The 19401-nt window shown below is 36.2% G+C and overlaps 1 protein-coding gene across 1 annotated transcript in view; it reads right to left on the bottom strand.

Moving 5' to 3' along the window:
• Window positions 1-1197: 1197 nt before the first annotated feature.
• LOC104078477 (rho-associated protein kinase 1-like) overlaps window positions 1198-19401 on the bottom strand; it is a gene marked incomplete at its 3' end in the record, with an annotated part of 56272 nt that continues 38068 nt past the window's right edge. The window contains exons 5-16 of the mRNA XM_009580124.1: window positions 18167-18342; window positions 15238-15322; window positions 13213-13357; window positions 12786-12924; window positions 11819-11910; window positions 11437-11596; window positions 8727-8793; window positions 4516-4604; window positions 2858-2906; window positions 2145-2280; window positions 1634-1725; window positions 1198-1506 (exon numbers count right to left, since the gene is read on the bottom strand). Coding sequence (XP_009578419.1) covers window positions 1198-1506; window positions 1634-1725; window positions 2145-2280; window positions 2858-2906; window positions 4516-4604; window positions 8727-8793; window positions 11437-11596; window positions 11819-11910; window positions 12786-12924; window positions 13213-13357; window positions 15238-15322; window positions 18167-18342 — 1539 coding nt within the window. The remainder of the gene's footprint in view (window positions 1507-1633; window positions 1726-2144; window positions 2281-2857; window positions 2907-4515; window positions 4605-8726; window positions 8794-11436; window positions 11597-11818; window positions 11911-12785; window positions 12925-13212; window positions 13358-15237; window positions 15323-18166; window positions 18343-19401) is intronic.

The following is a 19401-nucleotide window of genomic DNA, read 5'->3' as shown; positions in this document are numbered from 1 at the left end:
TAAATTTTTTTTGATTATTCTATATTACACTTAATACCTTAAATACAGTATACAAAAATAAACCTACCAATTCAAATACATCTGTCTACAGTACAGTCCGCTTCACTTAATTTTTAAGTATAAAGAGACATCCTGGCAATATGTAAGAAACTATGAGATGGAAGAACAGAAAGTCTTCCTAAATCTTATAATTTTCTCATTCATTTTAAATGTGCTTTTAGAAACAGCTGTATGAGTATTTGAATTACATAAAGCTATTTGGGTATATACCAGCAAAGCACCTCAAAACCCTACACCCTTCAGAAAAAGATCTTTTTCCCGCAGGCTGCTGAGTTGAATGTGGTCAAAAACATTTTGAAATGCACAGAATAGTCTTCTCATGCCATTTGCACCCCTGCTTGCAATTAACAACAGACTGGATCAAACTATACTCAGTCATTTCAGAGGAACTTCACAATCATTCAACTGAAATTGATTTACTATACTTGAAGCACAGTAAACAGGCAACTTGATTCTTGATAGTTCTTTCTTTGTGGTAGCAAAGTTTACCTTAAAAAACCAAAACCAAACCCACCCAAAAGTCCTCAACAAAAGATTGTGCCTCATGGAAAATGATTTTCAATGCTGCAGACAGATGATTTAAAGTGACAAGTTAAAAGGCAGGATCCATTAGCATAGGCACAGTCACAAACTAACATATCTGAATAGTTTCTAGTATAAAGAATCAGAAGTACAAATGGTAAAAAGTTCCAAGCATCCTGAAAAAGGGATTCCACATCTGCATCCCTTACTACGCTTTTCATCTTGCTTTTAAGTAACATAAAGCATGTAAAACAATGTTTTTCTTTTATGAAAACAAATGCAATTTAACAACAAAATAACTTTCCCCACAAACAAAAGAAAAGAAAGCATGGGGTACGTCAACTTGGGTACTGCACCAAGGCAGTAAGTTGGAGTGTTGTGTCTTCTCTAGCACTGTATCAGCTTTTCATATTTTTGTACCACTGGACTCAGACTTTCTAGTCAGGGCAGCCCCACAGACTTGTAATTAGTGGTTTCCCACTCTTTGATTTTGATACTCTCCCTCCCAAGAGCCTCTCAGACATGATCAGGAAGCAAGATCCAATCTTCAGAAATCGTTCTGTTAAGTCACACTCAGTTTTGCAGGTTGGCTGTCCTCCCTTTATGCAACTGTACTTTATTTAATAATGTAGGGTTATCACAACTTTTTTGGTAAAGTATAAATACAGAAGAATTACCCTGTAGTTCTCCAATCATTTCAGATCCGTGACTTCTGTCCCTTCGTTCCGACTCCAAAGCTGCTTGCAGTTGGTAATAATCTTTCTCCACCTGCAGTTTTGTGCTTTCTAGAACTCTGCACCTTTCCTGCAGTTCTCTATTCAGTGATTCTACCTGACTTAATGACTTGCTCATTTCTGTGTTACCCTTTCTCAGTCTTGCTGCTGTATCCGATTCTGTCCTCAGCAAATCATTTGCTTCTTCTAGCTGTTAAAATAAAACAGACAAGACTCTAAAATATAAAAATGAATGGGACCAGTTTTGTTATATCTGAATGCTCAATATTGCTTCTCAAATTAAGAAATAATGAAGAAAATGAACAGAAGCAACATACTTGTTTTTGTAATTGTGTTATCTTCTCATTTGTAATTTGTGAATGCTGGCTGATTTTTTTCAAGTCTTCCATCTGATCCTTTAGTGTGGACACTAAAGACAAATTACACCATTAATACATCAGAGTAAAAAAATCCTTAGGATTTTGCTTGGGGTTTTGTTTTGGGTTTGGTGGGGGGTTTTTTTGTTTTTGTTTTTTACACAAACATGCTCAAATAAATTCTTGGCACATAACAGGTCTTTCGTTGACTTTTTACTTCTTATATACATTTTTAGGTCAAATTCTGTGCTTGCAGAACAACAACGCACACTATAGAGAACAGAATTTGAAAATAAGACAAAAATACTGTGTTCTCGTTAAAACTCAAATAAAAATAAACTCAAAATTTGTGTTCATTATTTGAAAAGATCCCTTTAAAGTTGCATAGTACTCAAGATGCTAAGGTAGTAAATTATTCCCCAAAACACATCATGCACCTCATCAGTATCAATGTTTGGACAACATGGCATACCTTCATTTTCCACATTCCGTCTTTTTTCATTCTCTTGTTCAATTTTTCTTTGGTAGTCATTTATCTTATGTTGCAATACCATCTTTTCCTTCTCAATCTGAGATATTGTTGATTCCAAGTTCTTTCTTTGATTTCCCTAAAATTAAAAGCATTGGTATTTTCTATTTACATTTTAAGGAATGATCCCTAAATCAGTATCTCTGCAAGAAATTAATCAAGGAAACTGATGCATCGTTTCCAATGAGTGAGTTTCTGGCTTCCTTGAAAAGGTTTCCAGAAAAGATGGCTTTTTTAACTTCTACGTGACAAATTTATGAAATTACTAGAAAAGTTATCGTTAACATGATTATATGTAAGTAGCTATTAAAATTATTATTAAGAGACAACATGAGGACTCAACAGAAAATCATCTGTGCATTCATTTTTAGAGTAACTGATTTTGATAAACTCCAGTGAAATTGCAATGAACAAGACTAAGCAAAACATTTAGCAGAGGAAAAAGAATTCAGCGTGACTCGCAGAATGAAAAAGTTTTTGAAAATGTGTACAAATAAAAATGTATCTCCAAATGCTACATATTGAAATGTGATGGTTTGGTCTCAAATTTAAACTCAGAACAATTTTTTTAATCACAGAAGAAGTATCTTAAATCATGAAAGTACTATCCACATTCTTTACCCAACTAAGAAGGCTTCAGTGAGAAAAAAAATTACCTCTTCATCCAGTTCTTTCATGATCTTGTCTAGCTTTATGTTTGAAGATCTAAAAATAAAAGAAAATCATTTAAGTAATATTTGAGAAGGATACATTATACATAGTGTTTTTCTAGTGACATAATTTGGGATCGTTATTAAAGTGAACATTTACATTTTGGCTAATGCTATTTTCTAATAAACATTTGAAATTGAAGAAAACAATCAATCACTGGCAATAATCTGTAAAATACATTATTAAGTATTTATCAACTTTGCTGCAAATTATATATGCAAAACTTTAGGTGCCACATTTTCTCCCTTAATCTGCAAATGTAAAAACAGTGTATGTACACAACAGGCTATAATTAAAATTAGAATACCCTGGTGAACTGCGAAAACTTCCTCCAGTCGTGAACTTTCCAAATATCTAAAATGGCTCATTAATTCAACAGTAGACAGCTCTCTACTATGGATAAAGATATTTGAATAATATTATTTAAAAGTCTCTCTGTTGAAGCAATGCATTAGAACATAGTACTATAGAGAGAGTGAGGTTAAGTGCATAGTAAAACCTCAGTTAACTGGCAATAACATTGACACACCCATTGCATTTTTGTAGCTAGCTATCCCTCTTCAAAGAGATAACAAAAAGAACCCTGACAATGTTACCTGGCAGGTACAATCAGGAGCAGTTACAGCAATATTTCTTATATACTAACTCTGCAGTAAACAGTACGGTGTATCAGAAGACACACTGTTGTGCTCTGACAACTGCAATAGTACTGCAGGAAGACAGTTATTGAATATTTTTCAAGCAATGTATGTCCTGCTTGTGGAAAGGAATTGGGACATGTGAACAGTGAAGCTGTGTTTAAGTAAGCAACAGTGTCACACAGTCTAAATTCCCACCAGACCATTTTGGCTACCAGTTCCCACATAAGTAGCTTGTACAACTACACACTATGGTCCTAATTCACAAGCCTAAATTCTTCCTATATCCTATACCTAGTGTTGTCTCCTGGCTTTATTTAGGCCTTCAGGACAAAACTTCAAAAGGAAAAGCTAACTGAAAGGGAATTTGGTTTGCATGAATCCGAGTAAAAATTTCTGATTATCAGAAAAGAAGAATCCCAACTGTTTGTTCATAAGTGTAGCTGCAAGAAATAGGCAAATTCTCACGTAGCTACTTCTTCAACATGGCAGAAACAAGACTTTAGAAAGCAAATAGTTGTCTTATCTATCAGTCACAGGAAAAAAAAAGGGATGTGGTTTTCCAACAAGTACCAGGTATTTAGAAACCAGACAGTTAATTTTAATAATCCAATATATGCTGTATATACAGTACTTTACGTTTTTAAAAAAATCAGCATGATCATCGTGAACCTCAGTCCAATAAAACATCTGAATTTAGAGATATCGGATAAACTCAAACATTCAAGTGTTCAGAAAGAGTAAGTGTTACATGAGTGCAATGAAAACAAAACATTTTCTTCATACTGTATTAAAGAAAATAATTTAAATATTGGTTTAGAATGACTTAAACCTGTGATTGGAACTCCCTTGGAGAACTACAGTGCCATTCTTAGTGTTATTCTGGTAATCCCTAAAGCAGTAACGCAGAACTGAAGTGTTAGATGTATTTAAATTATGTAAACAATTAAAGTTCAAAGTCTCACCTGCACTTTTGCTCCATTTCGTCTTTCAACTGCATTTCATTATGTAGTTGTTCTTCCAACTCATAGATCATCTTCTGCATATTTTCCAGCTTTAAATATATATTTATACATGAAAGAACATGCATTAAATTTAAAAACTTCAAAAAGTATTTCAGAATATTCAGTGCTGCTTATGTTGTATCACAGCTTACTTGCTTCTATCCAAATACTAGATTTTTACCTTACTAAAATGTGATCCCACACCCCCCCCCAATACTAAAAAAGTTAATTACAAGAAACAACTTTAATATTATGCAGTTTTATCATTTGAACGCACATAAAATTTTAGGGTTCTGAATAGTTTTGTCAAAATTCACGGGGCTAAACTAAGTCAAATCCTCCTTGTTTTAAGTATCTTCAGAATCAGACTAAAGATATTACTGCAAAGATATAAGAAAGCATTTTAGTTAGTCTCAAAAGTTCTTTTTCTAGCATGAACCATCACATGTATTTTGCAACGCATCTTCAAGCTCTCAGCAAGTTTAGGAAGCAGAACCAGGCCTGTCAGTTATTAGCAATGGGGAGAAAATGCTCTTAACATCTATTTAGTCAGAGATAATTTTTACAGCTATCACTGTACCAGGGTTTGAAAATAGTAACAAACTTCAGATGTTAATGCAGAACATTACTGTACATCATGTACTGTTTGCCAGCAAGATAAATTCAGAAATCCATTCTTTTCATGTAGTCTCAAAATACCTACTTTCTACTGCATCTCTGGGCACAATAATCCCACTCCAATATCAGCAAAATCCTCAATTAACAAGATGGTGTCAACTTTGAGGAAGCTCATTAAGCCAAGCCCACGCTGATTCACTCTTTTAAACCTTTTCGCTGATCTTGTCAGGATTTCAGCCTTATTTAGCTTTCCCACATTTCCCTCAACACTCTTGGAACTGCATAGAGAAGAATTACAGTCCTAACCTAGACTCTCTTCAAAGCAACATATTCAAGTGGTTCCGACCCTTTGCTTTCTTGTTCCTTGTTCTAACTTCAAAAACTGACAATTGCCTGACTCCTTTTGCACAATCATGCCAGAAAAAGGAGCAACAGAACAGTTCCTCCTACATCTGCCTCCTCCTTTCTTCCTTCTCCCACAAAATATACTCAGAGAAACTAGAACTGCTCGCTGAATCATGAAAAGGAGACAAATTACGCTTCTCTCCATTCTTTCTTGATAGTAACAGTGAGTGTTCTCAATAAGGACTGCCCTCTGTACAGTCCTAAACTAAGATTTCAGTTTGGAGACTATTATAGCATGCTTTGTCCATATTAAATGAGAAAGTTATAGGTAAGATTATTTTTGCCTACTTCCAGGCAGGCGTTTTTCTTACTTCCTACTTTCAATCTGTTCTCCTTCCCATTGTAGTAGGAAATAAAGCATGGAGCACTCGGGTGCTCTCAAGAACTGGAGATCCTTTCTCATTTCCTCCTTTCTCTTTCTTCCATGTTCTTAAGCTGCTCTGAAGTTTTCAGAGGAAGAACAGAGACATGGAGACTGGGTACTAAGCAGAAACTACATATTTTATATATTCACCACTCTATTCTGTATATTTACCACTACCTACCACAAAGCCTTGAGACAGCAAGGAAATACTGGAAGAAATAGACTTCTCAGCACTTACAGAACAGCTCTGGAAAACCAATTACTGATATGATATACAACATAACACCATATGGATGAAACAATGGTTGTAGTCAAAAACCACAGAAATGGCCTCTAAATCTAAACTTTGAGGAAAAAGGAAGGAGGACCAGTACACAACACATTTATCTCCTTGGTATGAACCACGGAGAAATCAAGAAGCAAGACTACTTAAAGGCTAGCTCTCACTTTAGTAAAAAGGGACCACAGCTAATGCACAAAAATAAAGGATAAGGAAGTTTCAACATAATTGCTCTTCCATTTCTTGGTAACTCATTTTATAGCCCTTCCAGACAGGTTGCATGAAAGAACTAAATGGGATGGATGAGGAACAGGTCCAAAAAGACATCTGGCAACCGAGGCATTTCCGTATTGACTTCTACTAGTTTGGACCTTTACTGCCTCCTTTGCTTCTTTCTGTCTCTGGATGCTTTATAGTGCTGTACCCCAAGGGGCCTATCTAAGCTTGCTAATTACAATGTCTAATTACATTAGTACGAGACAGCAGGCTTCCAGAGAAGTTCTGCACAATCTGATATCAATAGACTAAATAATACCTTAAGAAAATCCTGAGTTACAATTAACTCAGTATAAAAGCATTCCTTCATGTTTAGTTTGTTCTCAGTTTCCATTTTGAGTAGGAGGCGGGGGCGGAAAGGAATATGGAAAAGCCTGCCTACAGCAGAGAAGCCAAGAAAATTCTCTCTGGAATTGCCATACACTTTTTTTTTATCACCATGGCATAGTGCATCTGGTTCTGCACCCTGAACCATGAAGAAAACCAAAGACCCAGTGCAAAAGAATCTGTTCATCTCCTCTTTCTTAATATCTGAACTGTTTACAGGTGGTTATGGTAGCACTAAAGCAAAGTAAATAATCAGATATTCAAAGAGGTTTGAAATTCAGTTAAAGGACACTGAATTCCATTCTACTCCAACTTCATGGCCTAATTCTGTGAAGTTTTACACACGTGCAAACCTCAATGAATTTCTTGGAAATTTCTGTCACTCAGAAGACACTCAGTACCATGCCAACATGCAGATAGACAAGGTTACATCTTGTGTTACATTTCCAGAACTAATTAATTTGCTAACCATGTGTCAACATTACCGTTTTCATTGCAGCATGAAATGAAAGAAAAACAGCTGAGAAAGAACTGTGGGGTAAAAATACCTTGTAGTAAAGACTTAACATTTATTTAAACCTCTCTATACCACTCATATCCTTCCAGAGCTTCACATCCCAGAACTGTTAAAATCACAAGACATTCAAATACACCTGACAATACGGACAGGACTCTTGAGGGATCTTTAACTACATGCAGGTGCCTGTATCCCACTAACTATGCCAAGTTCATTCATAACTCTCTTCAAAGTCAACCAAAGGCCAGCACACAGCTTTAAGTATCTGCAAATATTTGAAAGTCTGGCTCTGTTTTTAATTTTACCATATCAACAGCCAAATGCTTATGAGGAAACAAAATTTATGGAACACATCAACATACATAAAGACATCAAGTCACTTCAATGCTTAATAAATTCAGTTACCCAATAAAGTACATAATCAGTTCCCCTGCCCTTTACAAATTTTCTCTGGGTAATACCATATATCATTAAAACCTTTATATTGCAAGTTTAAGAGAAAGGGCAACATGCATCGACATCTGCTTCTCTTCTACTTTACATGGAAAAACAAAACAAAATACTAACAAAGTAAATCATAGTCAAAGCCAAGAAGATTTCTTTTAGAGTTAATCACCATTTTTTTGACAGTTTTTTCTTCTGGAGAGAGTGTAATTTGTAAAATATCAGATCATTCTAAGGGAATAGCTTGACTTACACCAGAACTTACACAGAATCCAAGCAGGCTTTGTTTCCAACACCTCAGCGTACCTTCCTGGAAACCTGACTGCCAAGAAGCTTGGGAAGCAGTAACTTCCTTCCAGAAAAAATTCCTGAACATTCTTGCCAGGTGAACTACTCTATAAATGCAGATCCTCAGTGCCCCAATTCCCAATAGCTTGTGGGGCTCCCTTGGGAAGGAGGAGAATATCCACGTGTGGTACACTATCTGCCACCTCCCTCTTAGTTCACAGGAAGTCCAGCTCCAGAATTAAACTGGCAGGTTGCTGGAAAGCCCAAGCTTCCCGCCACACTCACGTCCAGACTCCATGATTGCCACAAAGCCAGCGTACACCTGGGATCGATAAGGCACTCTAAAAATACTGCACAAACACTTTGATATTTCTAAAGATAAAAACTGTGAATCCAGTTCCACAAAAAGAGTATGCAGTTTCAGCTATTTTATCCCAATTCAGGAAAACCAATGTTATATGAAGAACTGAAATTCTGCTCTTCCAATAACTTTAATAGGCAGGCCATACTAAACACTTAGAATTTAGGCGTTGATTTCCCATCCTCCAAGCACTAAAATAATTTGAGACATTTAGAACTCAAACAGTTTATTCCCATATATGCAATAGATTCTTTGCTAGGATCCAACAAAGCTGAAAATCAGTAAGACATACCACACTTTTATCCACACTGGAGCCTGTTCTGTTATCATTGGAATTTTCTGCAGAGACAGCTAAATACCTGTAACAACATTTAAACAGTTTTATTTTAAGAGTTGTTTAAAAGCAAGGTTATGAAAAAACAGAATACAATCATCCTAAAACATAACCCCCAGATTTTTTCTCCAAAATGTAGATAAACAAATAACAACATAATCAGATTTTTTCGTTTCTGTATTTATTATACTCTAAGATTTAAGCACATTTAATTGAAAACCTTACATAATTTATTGCAAAGGGTAAAGCAGAAAACTGCAGTAGAAGACCTCCAGAAAAAAGGATTTCTGCCAAATACTAATTCAACCACTTTTCTTTTTTTTAATAACCATTAAAAAAATCTTTGCTTTCCATGGTTACAACACTCTCATTGGCTTCCATCCCATAAATATTTACTCAGGCACTTATGCAGCAAGTAGCAGCAATGAAGCGAACTCTGCAGAGATTGTGTAACTTCCAACAAAGTTACTAAGAGTTCCACACACAAAAAGCTTGCCCTGAAGCCAGTGTTCTTATTTTACGTAAGTGTTTCCTAAAAATACCATAAATTTCTATTTGTCATGATTCTGAAGTCAGGTAAATAAATACAAATTGCTATCTTCAAATTTCTTTGGTATTTTATGTGATATTCTTGGCCTGAAAACTGATCTAGAGAGACATAAAGCATCTCTAACTGCTTCAGATTATGTGAGGAAAAACTCTCCAACACATGAACTGAGGAAGATGGACAGATCTTTTTGTTTCACACGCATATTTTCACACATACAAAAACCTCTCCAAAAGATCCAGAAGGGTAAAAATCAAAGACGTCTCCAAAGCCAAGGTCAAATTAAACATCAAGACTGCTTTCAGACAATCAAATTACAAAATGGAAATGGAACAGTTCCCTACAGAAAGGGGCTTGCTGTCTTGAGTACAAGAAGCCACCATATTTTGCACACCAGGGCTGTTGAGAATGTGATATGCACAGCACCACCTCCATCAGAATCCAGAACAGAACACACAAGCCAGATAGGGCTGCAAAGTGTTCTCAGCTAGTATTCCAAAACCTGTGTTACAGGTGAAGTTCAATAATAAACAACCATATTTCCTAGTTTACAATCAATGAGATTACAGCTGTAGAAAGTATTCTATACTGAAAGATTGTACTACTTCCTTTAAGGACATAAGTCACATCATTTTCCTAGATTTCCGTTTCTTTAAACTCTCCAGCGTACATGAATAAGATGAAATCGAAGGAAGGTGGAGATAAATGTGCAACTTTTTTCTAAATATGCAATTTTTTAAACGTTTGAACTATTTTCAATACAAAAAGGGAATAAAAATTAGGATTACAAGTTTAGCAAGTACGAATGGTTGCTTCAGACTTTTCAAGACTATCACACCAGCAGAGTATTATGGGACAAAATTCAATTCTAGGACAGCATTTTAGTTCTAGTAAGCCTACAAAGTTACGATAGTATTTAGTAGCAGAGTTCTTCAATGACAGCAAAACACAGCCAGTTAGTTCTCTAAATTCCTGACACTGTCCCCCAAGAAGGAATAGGGGGAGAGAAGAAATTTTGTTGTTATTAACAAGCTTCTGTATGCTACTTCACCTTCTTGATAACATATTCCAAAATCTTCCTGCAAGGCAAAAATTAAGACTTTTTAAATTATAGACTAAAATCAGAACAGTAGGTGAAATTCCTGAACTGCTGAACTCACACAAACTGTAAGCAAAGCTTGCAAGTCCTTCTAACGCCTTACTATGCACAAAGCAACAACAAATTCAACTCGTTGCAGAGATGGAAAGAATTTCACCACAGGCTTGGAAAAGTGGTTCCTCTTCTATCTAACGATGAAAAACAGATTTATCTCCTTTAAGGCTTTCCTATCTAGAAATGCCATTGAAACTAATAGTCTCTATCTGACATGGTCTACAAGAAGTTTTAGCCCATTTTAAGCCTGACACCCACTGTAATTAAAAGCAGCTTTCAAAGTAAGAAAAAGTTATCGAGATTTTTGAATGTAGAAATAGCTATTCTTAGTGCCTACAATAATAATGACTGTTGAAAGTATGAATTAATATAATTTTAATCGACGTAATTTAAAGTCTCCTAAGCAACAGTGAAAATGGTAAGGCATCACAATCTCACTCTGCAGTGGGTGCACACTTTGGGGAAAAAAAAAAAAGAAAAATTATGAAGCAGATGACAGGCAAGTAGAAAATATTTCATTTCTAGTAAGCCAGGGTTTAATTTACCACATGCTAAAACACTGATGTAAAGTATGGAATCTTCATATACAGCTCAGGAATAGTAATTTGCAGTAAAACAAAGTGACATTCACATCTGTGATTCATGACTCTATACATATAATTCAGTGCTCTGCAGGCAGCTCTGCCTAGTAGCAACAACAGTGAATTTTTCTTGCTTAGCTTCTGCAGCACCACTATATAATATTCTTAATGCAGAATAAGACATTCACAAATTCAGTGTGATATTTTAAGGTATTGATGACTAGCAATACTGGTTATCATTATCGAAGTGTCAAGACAGTATCATTTATTAGGATTCTGAATTGTTAATATGAATCTGAAAAGGCTTATATCTAAATACTGGTTGGTAAGAGTCAGAAACAGTGTTGACAAAAGAATACGCCATTAGCTTGCTTTCTGCATACGTACCGACGGTTGCTGTAGTACGTAAATCCTACAAAAGGAAGTTGGTTGCCCACAAATGCTTTTGGTATGGGAAATGTTTCTTCCTCTCCTTTGTCTTCTTCCAGATCATCAAAATTACTAGTGTCAATGTCACTACTTAAGTCAGGCACAACTGGTGCTACAGCTAGAAAAAAAGCACAATAGTATGATAATGATCATTGTATTATTCAAGTAACACAATCAAGAATTTTGGGGGGGAATTTCTCTTTGGTGTCTAAGAAATCTCTTTCCTTTACAGAGGTAAATAAAACTTTAAATTCCACTAAAAAGAAATATGGCAGTCCTTTTGCTAACACAATATGTAAGTAAGCCAGATCACTGTCTCTGAGAAAAGCATTATACTTACTGTCCCTGAGAGTTTCCCAAGCCCATTGATCATTTTTGAAGAAAAGGTGCCGTTTAATTTCTTCTACGCCATTTCGTCCTAGCCTTACCTCCCTGTTAAAGAGTGTTTTGGTTAAGCATGGAAGATTACATAAATTATTCTGAAGGAAAGACTCATTCTAAGGCATAATCTAACAACAAAGACAAAAATTACCTCTCAAACTAAGCTAAGAAATAGACATATCTCAAAGTTTTCATATGAAGATATCTACAGGAGCAGAGCAGCTACATTTCAGAACACAGTCTGGTTTTAAGTCTGGTCGATAAGAAGTCCTGCTACTACTGTTTCCACCATCATGGACTGGCTAGGCAGCTGCGAAGCAGCAGCTAGGTTCCACTTTTTCTAGGAGTTCATCCTGTTGTTTGAATCCCATGCAGTCCAGCAAATGCAGCAGCCCCCCTCCTCCGTAGCACCAGTTCTCAAGCAAAGGTTATGCTTGTATTAATAAGTAGCGGGGGTGCAACAGGAGTGTACTCACAAAGCGAAACAGACCTAACACCCACATTTCACATGGGCTTCCTCTGGGCTGACTCCACCCTGATCCTGAACGCCCACTAAGAGCTAAGGGCACTCCTGAAATGCACCTTTTGCTTTAGCTTCATCCAAAAGGAATCCGTTTTGCATGCCCCTCAACACTATGCAACACAGACCAAGGTAACAGTAGCTGTTACTAAGGAGTAACACTTCATATTCGAACTGAATTTATAAGGTAGACGTACCCATAGTAGCAGCACTTCCACCAGTATACATGCTACTACCATAAAGAGCAGCAGCAACCATTGGTGACTCCTCTCCCAAACACGCTATTCTGTCAAGCAGTTTAGAAGCCCACACAAAACAAATATATATATATATATGTTTTTTCAACATGAGAAGAAATTCTCTGAATGAAGGCTTACTTTCATTTTGAGTAAAGTTTAAACCTTACCTATCAGTTAAAAAGGCACAAATAAGGTTTTTTGCCTCTTTAGAAATCTCATTGTCATCAGGGAAAGTAAGGGAGTTCTTATGGTTCATAATCTTACTGTATGTTCCAACCAAAGAATCTGCATAAAAAGGTGTATCACCTGAAAAAGCAATGCAAAAATTAAAAAGCAGATCAAAAGTATTGTAGATTTGATTTATTACATTTGAACTATACATGCAACAATGGAAGCAACTAACTGAACAAGAGGCAAGAACAAATGTTTGAGAACTGTGCCAGAATATTTCTAAAACATACTCTGTAAATACCATGATCAGTAAACCACAGCTTATGTCAGAAGAATAATAAATTAAACAGTTAAAAACAACAGTGATTTTAACGTGGAGTCTAGTTAAGTAGTATAGTCAATTCCGATTATCCTACTACTCACCTACAAGCATCTCATACAAAAAGACTCCAACTGACCACCAGTCACATTCTCGCCCATAGTAACCATCACCACCCTGGGACTTCAATACTTCAGGAGAGATATAGTCTGGTGTTCCCACAGCCGTATCACATCGTACCATACCTTCCTACAAAGAAGAGGAAAACAGCCAGGCCCAAATATAAGATCCAAAATTGCAAGCCATTTCCAAGAGTTTATGCAGCCAAAGCAACATCAATAGATCAACATCAACTTTCACCAACAAATGTTCTTTTTTGAATGGGTATTTTAACATTTTTAAATTCTAAGGTACTAAATCCAGAACAAAGCACCAGATTTGTCAACCACAGTGAAAGTCACTTTAAAAACCTCAGTTAATATCCAAGAAGTAATCAGAATTGCATCTAGGCCCTGTAAACACTGCATAGCCTCTCCTGCTCATGCCAGTATAAATGTGTCATATACTGACAGGATGTACCGTAAACAGGGAAAGCTCCTCTGTTAGCATAAATGGGTCAACACCAGGGATTTTGCTGACAGGATCAGCTGAAGTGCAAGCTTTTCACCTCCGACGCAATATACTTAATGCCAGGAAGACTAAAGGTAGACAGGGCCTTGAAACTCTAAGTACACAGACTTCAAAACAGGTAACAGGTGAGAAGAACGTTTGGCATTCCTCACACCCCTGAGAAAGGGCTGGCAGAACAGAGATCAGTCACACCAGAGCTGGCATCTAGAATGCTGAAGCTACAACCACGCACCCCTTTACCAGTGCCACTCAGGCACTTCTGAAATAATCCTATGCCATTCCTAGAAATAGATCAGTAGAAAACTTGCATAAAAATATAAAACTAAGTAAATATAACAAATATAAATCCAGTGTTGTATATGCGGCAAATCCAGAATGTACCTAAATTAAGCTCCTATGCTGAACAGTTTCTCTCCCACAGAGTAACCTTTCTCTTTCAAACAACTAGAGGAATCCAACAGTAGGCTGAAGACTACTCAGCTAGCTTTGTTTAGAACAGCACAAAATCTAATGTGTTGTTGACACAAGTTTACTTCTGTAATGCTAATATACAGCAAAGTTTCGTAATATTTTTTCCATTATTTTTTAGCACTTGCAGCTTAAACACTAGGACAATGTTTTTCTATATTTCAAAATTCCTCATTGTTAAGAATACAGTCAGTCAAGGATAAATCTGTATTAAGTCAAAACAAAGCCAAATTTTGTGTCAGCTATTCCACTGAAGTGGACTGTTTGTGACTTGAGGCAACTCCTTGAATTTGTACACATAACCTGCACTTGATTTTCATTGGTGCCTTTTATTTTTGACAAAGCAGCTGAATACAGTGATTTATTCAAAGCTCCTGGAATATGTTGAGAACACAATGTACATATTACACAGACTCTACTATAAAGAACCATGTATTTCAGATCGTTTTCCTCATATATATGTGCAGGCTGACACAAACTGATCAGAGTTTTGTGTAGGGAACAACAGTGCTTCACAGTATGTGAAATACTGTTGTAAATTAATTTTTTTTAGTGACCTCAGGATATATTTTAGAAAATATATAATTCTATGACTTTCTTTAACCTGTTGCCTTCAGATTTGCCCTTTTGCTATGTCAGCATATGGCTAATAAGTACAATTAGGATTCAGCAACTTGTACATCAGTTTTGATTCTTTCATTACTGACACACTACGGAAAAATAATCTCACTTTTTCGCATTCACTTTTGATAACCGAAGACTTAAATAATCCAGAGGATCTAGAGACAATCAAAGATTTGACTTCAAAAAGTTCCTCTAGGAAACAGAACAGAAGTTGATACAGTCCCTACTTCAAGAACCATTTCTGCATTCTACATTGTCATTGAATAGGATGCATAAAGAATAGTAATAGGAACAGAGTGGAACTTTCGACTTTTCTCATCTAGCTAAAGTTTTCAGTATATTTTCTTTTCACTTTCAAGTATGTTTTCCTTTCACAAATAGAAAAGCGAAATTAAAAACATGTTTACCTTGTTCATCTTCATACAAGTACCAAAATCTGCTAGTTTTAAATGACCAGCTTTATCTAGCAGCATATTATCAGGCTTCACATCTCTGAAAGGAGAAAAATGTATTTGTTTAAAAGTAAATAAATCAATTTAACTTACGAAAACAGTAACAGCCAACTATTTTTCAGATGCAACATTGCAAGGAAAAACACCAACATGAAAGCACCACTATTTCCTCCATTTTTTTCTGCTTTCTCATGTATCATGGGCTGCTGAACTACAACATTTAAAAAAATCATAATGAATGTGGGAATACAGTCTTAAGTCACCAAATTTAACAAATCTGGACATTAATGTTGAAGCTGAAGTTCCTAAAAAACACTCACTGGTTGAAGTACCCTCTCTGCTAGGATCCAGCTACAGAAAAAAATCCATTATGGTTCTGAGTTAGCTATCTCAAACAAACCTTGAAAACATAGCTTCTTCTCTGTACAACTTCTATTTTAAGGGAACAAATGGATGTCATTTTCAGAATTATATTAAAGTGCATAAATATTTTTCCGTGGCTCAAAAGGAGTATTGCCTTATGCCCTTTTCCACAAAGTACTTCCGTTATAGAAAATAAGTTTTTATAAAGTAATTGGTAAAGTCCAGCACATCTAATGTTATTAAATATACTGAAGCAGAATAATAGTAGAAAGCAATTATCAAGAAAACATAACATGAATTTCAGAAGAAAGCCTATTTCTGGGACCTCAAAGGAGAACTCTGGCGGTAACTGTGAAATGAAGTGCAGTGGAAATGTATCAGTATACTCACAGAATAATTTTGGTTGGGAGGTATTTTTGTAAGACACCTAGTTCAATTGCCTGATCAAAGTACAGCTAACAAAGTTAGATTCAACTTCAAAGTTACATAGGTTCCTCAGGGTCAATTCCAGTCAAGTTTTGAATTTTTTTCAAGGACTGAGATTCCACCACCTCTCTAAGACTCTCTTACACTGTTTGACCACCCTCACAGTGAAAAAATATTTCCTAATGAAGAGCTAGATATTCCCTTGCTGCAACTTGTCCATTGCCTTTCATCTTTTCGGTATGAACTTCAAGTCTGACTCCACCTTTTCTGTAAAGTCCTGCTGGGCAGCTGATGAATGATGCTTTCTGTCTTACCTGAACACTGTTCATGTAGTGAATGAAAACATAGTGCTGACCCCAGTATCAACCACTGGACATTGTACTACTGAGCACAACCCTTTGTTCTACTTATTCAAACTGTATCTTTTCAATCTGGCTATATCAAAAACCTTGCTGAAGTCAAGACAAACAACACATGCTGCTCTCCCCTCATCAGTGGAGCCCATCATCTCATCACAGAAGACAATTGGGTTGGTAATGCATGCTTTACCCTTGGTAAAGCCATGCAGGCTGTTCCCAATCACCTTCCCATCCACGTGCTTGGAAATGGGTTTCCTGAGAATTTACTCCGTAAGATTCCCAAAGACTGCTCTTACGCTGATTGTCCTGCAGTTCCCCTGGTCCTCCCCTCCTTGCCCTTCTCAGGGCAAGATGGGTGTGCCATTTGCTTCTTTCCAGTCATCAGGAATCTCCCAATTGCCGCAACCTTTCAAAGGTGACAGAGAGCAGTATCATTAGGATACTGGCCAGCTCCCTTACGACCCTTGGTACATCCCACTTGGTGCCTTGGACAGTTAGCATAACTGGGACTCAGCTTGGTCTTCCTCTGCCTCAGTAATGCTTCATTCTCCCAAGCTCTGCCACTAGGCACAGTGACCTGAGAGGCCTGAAAGCAGACTTTATCAACGAAGGCTGAGGCAAAGGCGGCAGCCTCAGCTGTTTCCATGTCTTTTGTCACTAGGTCCCTGATCCATTTAGCAGTGGGCCTACATTTTCATCAGTTTCTTTTCATTCCTCAGATTTGAACAGACTAACTCCAGTGGAAAACAAATTCCAAAAATCTGCTGGTGTCAAAATAATCTGAATTTTTAGGGAAAAAAACTCGCTGCTGGCAACTTCTAATGCCTGCTTTCTAAAGCTTGCAATACACACGTACAAATGGTTCGTTCAGCCAGATAATTCATCCACTAGATGTAGCACAGCTACATAATTAAAGATGCTCTAGATCCTACTCAAGCAATGGATTAGTATTTTGTTTTGCTTTGCTTTTGCTTTTTTGCAAAAGCTTACATGTTAACACTGATCTTCTGGACAAATTACAAATTCAGAATTTATATACTATGTCTTCCTCAAACTCTTCCTGTATTTTCTGTTGAAAAAAATATTCTTCTGCTCCTAGTTAATACAATTGAAAGTTAACAACAGATAAAAGTTAAAATATCAAAAAGAAAACTTCTCAACCTATCTGAGAAGTGCCTACATTTCACTTTAGGGCAAGTACATAATATGAAACTAAGCCAAGTCCCTTCGCTCTGCACCTCGATTTTCCATTTTGCCCCTTACAAGAAAACATGTAGCTGGGAGATTTTCCTCACATTGTTCACAGATTCTTGTTTAATAGGTCTTTGATGCCAGCTGAGGCTTCAAATGCAGAGCAGAGAGTTAATAATTCCTAACAGTGGATACTACTGCTATCAAATTCCCAAAACAGCTTTTTCTAATCAAAAGAAAAGAACCATTTTAGGGCCAACATGTTCATACCACTTTAGTTCTTGTATCTCTTGGTAAAGTGGGACAATTTTATTCCTCCCTAAACTGAGGAACATCAGCCTGCTGAAAACCTTTACTTTGACTGTATCACCTCAAACTTATAGTTTCTGATGGCAAGAATCTTTGAAGTTGTAAAGACAGAATAATTATGAAATAATAATGAAGTAGTAACATCATAAATTTTAAAACTGCCTAAACAATTACTGAAGTAATTCTGGCAGCACCAGGAATAAAACACCACTATGTGACACTTTTTTCTTTTTCACCTGTGTATAAAACCCATTGAGTGAATTGCATCTAATGCAAGTACAACTTCAGCAGTATAAAATCTTGCCCATTTCTCCGGAACATCATAGTTGCTCATTAAATTCACAAGGTCCCCACCAGGCATGTATTCCATCACCATGTAAAGGTAACGGTCATCTTGGAATGCATAAAATAACTGTAAAAAGCAAATAAACAAAAAAAAAGTCACTGAATGTTCCAGTTATCTTTCATCTTTTGCTTGTTGGAAATCGAAGAGACTTCTGTGCAAACTGATAACAGAATTGCTACAACTACTGCAGCAACTTTGCGTCATCCAGCAGACCTCCTAAAAAGGAATTAATCTCTAGAATAAATTTCAGGCAGATCCTCTGTCCCTTTATATTACAATGGAAGGAGTAGAGTCCTGGTTACAAATTAAGATTAGTGAATTTGGTGCAATAAATTTTGAGATCATTTCAAAGAATGCTTATTGCATAAGAGGATGAAATGCTTCCTTATTCACTGGGATGCTAGTTCACAAATATGTAAACATGAAACTACTGTATTGCAAACATCTGCCTGATTCTACTTGTGTTATTACTAAATATTTATTATTCTATTGTCAATGTATTTATTGTTTACAAAGTGAGCCTAAATTTTAAACAATTAAGTAAAAATACTTCCCTTACAGTTGTCAATGCTCTGTTCAACATGAGTAGTGCAAGTAGATTTAAGTTTCGTAACTTAAAACTTTTTGAAAATCATAAAAGTACTATTCTGGACAATCACTCCCAGACAGGTAGTAATGTAGTTACCTATTTGATCTAGGTAACTCTTGAATGATGTTGTTTAATTCTAACCTAACAGAAGAATTTACATGCTTAAGGGTAAGAACAGTTTGAATGAACAAGTTAACATGTGCACACACAATGCATGATGATTGCTTCAGGCGTGATCCTTATAAACTTCAAAGGCAGCAATGCCTCCCAAAAAATTGTCAGTGATAACATTGAAATGAGGGAAAAAAAAAAAACAGAGCGGGCATAATTTGCAGTCAAATATACACACAGAAATTAGAATATACAGAAGCTGTGTCTTAAACATATCTTTCTGGTATGCTGGATGCCTCAAAGAATTACTGCAGAGTAGGCTCACCAATATATATCTGGCAAAGAGTTTTAATAATACAGAGAATAGCTTATCTTGTAAATGTTATGACAAAATTCAGTTTTGAAGCAAATGCAGTATCTGCTAT

Source organism: Fulmarus glacialis, unplaced genomic scaffold, assembly GCF_000690835.1.
Source record: "Fulmarus glacialis isolate BGI_N327 unplaced genomic scaffold, ASM69083v1 scaffold9296, whole genome shotgun sequence".
NCBI classification, from domain to species: domain Eukaryota; kingdom Metazoa; phylum Chordata; class Aves; order Procellariiformes; family Procellariidae; genus Fulmarus; species Fulmarus glacialis.
The sequence above is the reverse complement of the archived record's forward strand: the minus strand, read 5'-3'. Positions and strand labels throughout refer to the sequence as shown.